Source organism: Diabrotica undecimpunctata, chromosome 3 (assembly GCF_040954645.1).
Source record: "Diabrotica undecimpunctata isolate CICGRU chromosome 3, icDiaUnde3, whole genome shotgun sequence".
In the NCBI taxonomy this organism is placed as follows: Eukaryota; Metazoa; Arthropoda; class Insecta; order Coleoptera; family Chrysomelidae; genus Diabrotica; species Diabrotica undecimpunctata.
In genome coordinates, this window is record NC_092805.1 from 5,890,321 (window position 1) to 5,896,109 (window position 5,789).

General features: G+C 32.5%; 1 protein-coding gene across 1 annotated transcript; it reads right to left on the reverse strand.

Annotated features, from left to right (window-relative positions):
* Window positions 1-1,662: 1,662 nt before the first annotated feature.
* LOC140435465 (uncharacterized) lies at window positions 1,663-5,378 on the reverse strand. The gene is made up of 3 exons (XM_072524199.1): window positions 5,145-5,378; window positions 2,448-3,234; window positions 1,663-1,927 (listed from the first exon to the last, which is right to left on the reverse strand). Exons 2-3 carry the CDS (start codon window positions 3,114-3,116, stop codon window positions 1,694-1,696), a joined length of 903 nt encoding a protein of 300 aa, XP_072380300.1. The 5' UTR covers window positions 3,117-3,234; window positions 5,145-5,378; the 3' UTR covers window positions 1,663-1,693.
* Window positions 5,379-5,789: the final 411 nt, after the last annotated feature.

A 5,789-nucleotide genomic window follows, 5' to 3' on the forward strand; every position in this document is an offset into this window, starting at 1 on the left:
AATACGACGCTACAAGTCACAAGACAGAAGCATAAGTTCTTAATGAATATAAAGGAAGCTTTAGGAAAAAACATGCATGTTGAAAATATAATACGTTATTTTTTAAAAGATATCGATTTATATACACTGACCGGCAAAAAAGTGGCCACCCTATAAATTTCCGAAAATAAAAATTCATTACACTGTTTCATATTGTATACTTAACATTTTTCATCTTTAAAACAATAAACGGACATTACTGCTTGATTTCTTAGCATAATTTATTTAATTAGAAGGCTACAAAAGAATATATTGTAATATCAAAACGAATTATTACAAACAATAAAAATTATGAGTGAACTTGAACACAATTGTATAATATCGTGTATTATGCCCTAAAACATCAGTAACGGTTTGCATACGATTTGGAAGGGAAAGGAATAAATTTTAAATAAAATCTTAAGGAATACGTTCATATTCTTCACAAAGCATGTTTTAAAGTTTTGTAAGACTTTTTGACTGGCTGGTTGACTTCTAACTTTACGATGAAGTTCTTCCCAAAGATGTTAGATGATATTTAGATCAGGACTGCAGGCTGGCCATTCTAGAGTATTAATTCCTACTTCCCTCAAGTAATTTGTCACGATTCTTGCAGTATGCGGCCGTGCATTATCATGAACAAAGACGAATATGTCACCAATAAATGAAACAAAAGGAACTACTATACCGGTGAGCATTCAGGAGCTATTGATGAAAATAAGTTTAGTTCGAGCTTCAAATGGGATTCCAGCAGAAACCATGACACTACCACCGTTCAACTTACTTCTTTGGGACATAGCAGCTGGGGCATGTCTTTCATTTCCCCGTCTCCAAACTCTCTCTCGGCCATCGCGATTCATCAGTAAAGAGGATTCGGCTCCAATCCTGTATATTCCAGTGCTGATGTTGTCGAGTAAAAATTAATCGATTTCTACAGTGTCTTGGTTGTAATTCGGGAAAAATAGTCGGCCTTCTTGCCATTACTATTTTTTGATTGAAGCGTCTTCTAACCGTTCTCTCAGTTAGATTCACGTTTCGAACTTCCTGCAGACGGTTTCTTGCAACAATTGCAGTGAAACGGCGACTCCTTAAGAGTTCCATCATAATAAAACGATCATCTCCTTGCGAGGTAACTTTTCTACGACCGGAACCAGGTTGACGTGAGTACTAGTCTGTATAAAGCGATGGAAAGCTCTCCGTACTGTAGTTCTCGGAATACCTATAGTTTCGGATACATAAACTTGACTTCTTCCGTCTTGTAGCAAAGCAATAGTTCGAGCAACATCTACTGTAACACTATATCTTAATGATTCACTTAGTCAAAAAATACGTTTGAAAAGCTAAATTACTGTTTAATTAAATTTTTTCAACTTAGAAAATAAATAGCGACTACAGAAAACAACAACATAAACGTCAAAACTGTTACAAAAAATCATACATGATTGCAATAAATATTTAAATTGAGATGCAATATGAAACAGTGCATAAAACTTTCATTGAATTTTTATTTTCCGAAATTTATAGGGGGGCCACATTTTTTACCGTTCAGTGTAAGTTATTGTAACAATACTTAAAATAAATTTTATACTGCTAATAGGTAACCGCTGATATTGCAGCGAACAAAAGAAACATATATTAGTTGATTAAAATTTATTTTAGCTGATTTTAATACAATTTAACCATATTTTCTTAATATTTTATCTGCTTCATTGTACACAAATACTTTTCTATTAGTTTGGAGATTACTTAACAGATCTTCTAAATTTGATAATTTTTCCATTAAACTGTAGGCTTCATTTCTTTTATTGTCAAACGCGTTTGAGACACGTTGTAAAGCAATTTCAAAATTATCAAGTTCCCTCTTGGCGTTACTGGTGGTAAGTCTTTTTTCGATTAACTCTTTTCGTAGCTTAAACAAAGTTAATTTAGATGTACTTATTAAAGTGTTAATTGATAAATCTATAGAATAAAATTGAAAGGTTTGTAGACTTCCATTAAGCGTTTGATACTATCCCCAGGTTGGGGGTTGCTAGTCTTAAGGTGCCATGCACGGTATCTGTTAAAAACTTCAACATCACACCAACTTAATAAAACAAATATGTACTAAATATCAAATATTGTATCATTTTAAGAGTTTTACCCACATATGTTGCTTCACTCATGTACATCTGGTAGATGCACTGATGATGGACTTGTTAGTCCGAAAACGTTCTATTGTAATCTAACCCGAAAGAGTCTTTTTAATTATATATTCCTTTTATAAAGGATCTTTCAATAAAACTTTTGTGATTTATGGTATAAAGCTTGCTACAAAAGTTCTATTTTTCTTGTGGACAACAATTAACTGTCTAAACGAAACTCTCTGTCAAGTAAAACTTAAAATTTTAATAAAAATTAAAAAAAAGAAGAAAAAAATCATCAGTTCATACCTCATCTACTTCTTTAGCTAATTCTTTTGATTGTTTTCTTAATTTTGAATTTATTTCTTCGCTTTCGTAACTTTCTGTAATTAAATCTTTGGTCTTCTCTAAAGTTTCACATAACTTGGACTGAAAATTCCTTAAGTCTTCGACAATCTGCTTCTGATCATGTCGCAATTTTTGATTGAGTATTTCTGAGTCGATCAAAAGATCATTCATTTCCAGTTCTTTTCGTCTTAAGTTATATGTTTGTTCATCTCTATAAAATATTTCCACGATGCTTTTCCTTCGTTTTTGCGAGTCGCATTTCTGGGAGTTGCTTGTGTTTAAATGATCAGTTTTTTCTTGTTTTTGATTAAATAATGCTGTATCATTTTGACCTAATCGGTCGTATTTTCTTTCAATCTGATCTTCGAGACCAACAATATCTCTATTAATGCACACATTTGGGTCAACTAGGTTATTAACGCGTGTATTTTCGTCTACTTGTACTTTTTCAAATTCATCTTTTGTTTCTAGTTTTGGTCCAGTTGTTGATTCTTCTACTAATGGCAAGTCACCTATAGAATAGTCATTAGGATTTTCTATTTCGCGTTTTAATATTGTATTATAATAAACATTAATATAATCCGGTATCCGGTCGTTTATGTAATTTAATTTTTCTTTTTCGTTGTACATGTTCTCACTTAGATATGAAGTATTATGATTAATATGTACATGTGATATTAATTTGGTTTGGCTGTCTTTCGTTTCTGATTTATATCTATCGTTCAATTTATCTTCTTTATTATAATATCTAGAAGAATAAATTAACAATATTATTACTTAATATTTGTAAGTAAAAGTAATAAAATAGTCCAAACTATACTAAGTATATAATATTTGTGCGAGGTGACGATAACGAACCACCAACACCAGAGGTGACGGTAAACAAAGAAATAAATATTGAGGAGGAAGAGGTAAAGGAAGCATTAAGGAAATTAAAAAACAGAAAATATATATGCGTGTAGTAGAATAAGGATGGGATGGATAAAGTGAAGGTCCAGAAATAACGGAAGAAGAAGTAATGAAAAATGGTAAAGCCCCAGGTCCAGATGAAATACCAACGGAAATCCTTAAACTAATAGAAAAAGACTCGATTCACATTTTAGTTGAACTTTTCAATAGCATTTATACATCAGGAAAAATACCACAAGAATGGCTTTTATCCACCTTTGTTATTATACCAAAAAAGATAAATGCCAAACAATGTAGTGATTACCGTACAATCAGTCTGACGAGCCATGTACTGAAAATATTCCTGAAAATTATACACTCTAGAGTACACAGAAAACTGGAAATGGACATCAATAATACCCAGTTTTGATTCCGAAATGGACTTGGAACAAGAGAGGCGTTATTTGCACTGAATGTTATGTCTCAAAGATGTCTTGACATAAATCAAGATGTATTCATGTGTTTCATAGATTACAACAAGGCCTTTGATAAAGTACGGCATGATCACCTAATCAGACTCCTGACAGAAAAGAATTTAGATACACGAGACATCCGACTAATAGCAAATATGTACTACAATCAGAAAGCAGCAGTGAGAGTAGAGAATAATACCACTGAAGAAATTGAAATAAAGCGAGGTGTGAGACAAGGGTGTATACTGTCACCAACCGTGTTTAATCTCTATTCCGACGTAATGAATGGAACACTCTCTGAGCGATCCGTAGGTATTAAAATAAATGGTGTTAGATTAAACAATCTGAGATTTGCCGACGACACCGTTCTGATCGGAGAAACACTTGAAGAGCTACAGACATTGGCTAATAAGATAGCAGACTACAGCGAAGAATATGGATTATCTTTGAACATAAAGAAAACTAAATTTATGGTAATATCGAAATCAACACAAAATGTCCAAAATTTATATTTACACAATGAAATTATCGATCGAGTTAGCAAATACAAATATTTAGGCACTTTTATAAATGAAGACAACGATGGCTCAGCAGAAATCAAAATAAGAATAGAAAAAGCCAGATCCATATTCACTAAAATGAAGAGAGTGTTCTGCGGAAGAGATTTGAGCCTTGAAATGAAACTTCGCCTGATGAGATGTTACGTACTTTCTGTGCTGTTCTGCGGAATGGAGTCATGGACGTTAAAAAAGATTAATACCAAAAAATTAGAGGCATTTGAACTGAGGATGTATCGCAGAATCCTGAGAATATCATGGACCGAGAGAGTCACAAATGTCGAGGTCTTGAGAAGAATGAATAAAGAAAAGGAAGTCATATTTACGATCAAAAAACGAAAACTGCAATACTTGGGACACATTACAAGAGGCGAAAGATATGAACTGCTTCGAATAATTATGCAAGGAAAAATAGCAGGAAAAAGGTCCATAGAAAGAAGACGAAACTCCTGGCTAAAGAATCTACGGGAATGGTATAGCTGTAGCAGCAACGAATTGTTTCGGTCAGCAGTTTCGAAAATACGTATAGCCCTGATGATCGCCAACCTTAGGAACGAAGATTGTACTTGAAGAAGAAGAAGAAGGATAAAGTGAAAGGAAGCGAGTAGTGTGTGGTGTTGCAGGAGGATCCCAAAATTCTATAAAACTCCCATAAGATCAGCTATAAAACGCTGAACTGAATTTTGGGCAGTTCAAAAGTTCAAAATAATGAGATCAAATTAATCTAAAATATAATTTACCTAATTGGTTTTCCTTCGAAAGATATCCTACTTTTTCCATTTAAATATTTATGTTACATTAACTGGTTTTGTGATTATTTCGTATAACTTTTTGTATTTCGTAGTTCGATAGAAAGGGACTATTGTATTTTGATAAAAACACTGGAATTTCTTAATAATATATTCTATATTAAAATTTAATTTGATACGTATGATTGACAATGAAAGGTAATAAATATTATGACAACTGCATAGGGTTTTTTTCTATGTAGTCTGTTTTTGATGTGTTAAAATTGATGTCAAAATTTTATTTTGTCAAAATCATAGACAAAATAATATTCGCGTTTTCAAACTACCATGCTGGTAACTGCTGTCAAAATAGATAACCAATAAAATAGTGATAAATGTCAAAAATTTGAATAAATTAAAGTTTAAAACTGGAATAAATTACATCAAAATTAAAAAATAATGAGCCATAAGAAGGAAAGTAATAGATATTGTTCAGTGCCACAATGTTCTGCTTGATGTACGAAAGGTATACATCTCCACTAGTTTCCAAAGGACGAGAAATTACGAAAAAATTGGCAAGTAGCTCTTTGTATTGCGAAACCTGTGACAAAATTCATGAATGTATGTAGCCGACACTAAAGAAATCGGATTACTTTT

Excerpts from the sequence above, each read along its gene's own strand:
- LOC140435465 (XM_072524199.1), bottom strand. The coding sequence starts at position 3,116 with ATGTACAACGAAAAAGAAAAATTAAATTACATAAACGACCGGATACCG. Across the intron at positions 1,928-2,447 it reads TAGCTAAAGAAGTAGATGAG|CTACGAAAAGAGTTAATCGA; the intron begins GTATGAACTGAT and ends ACTTTGTTTAAG.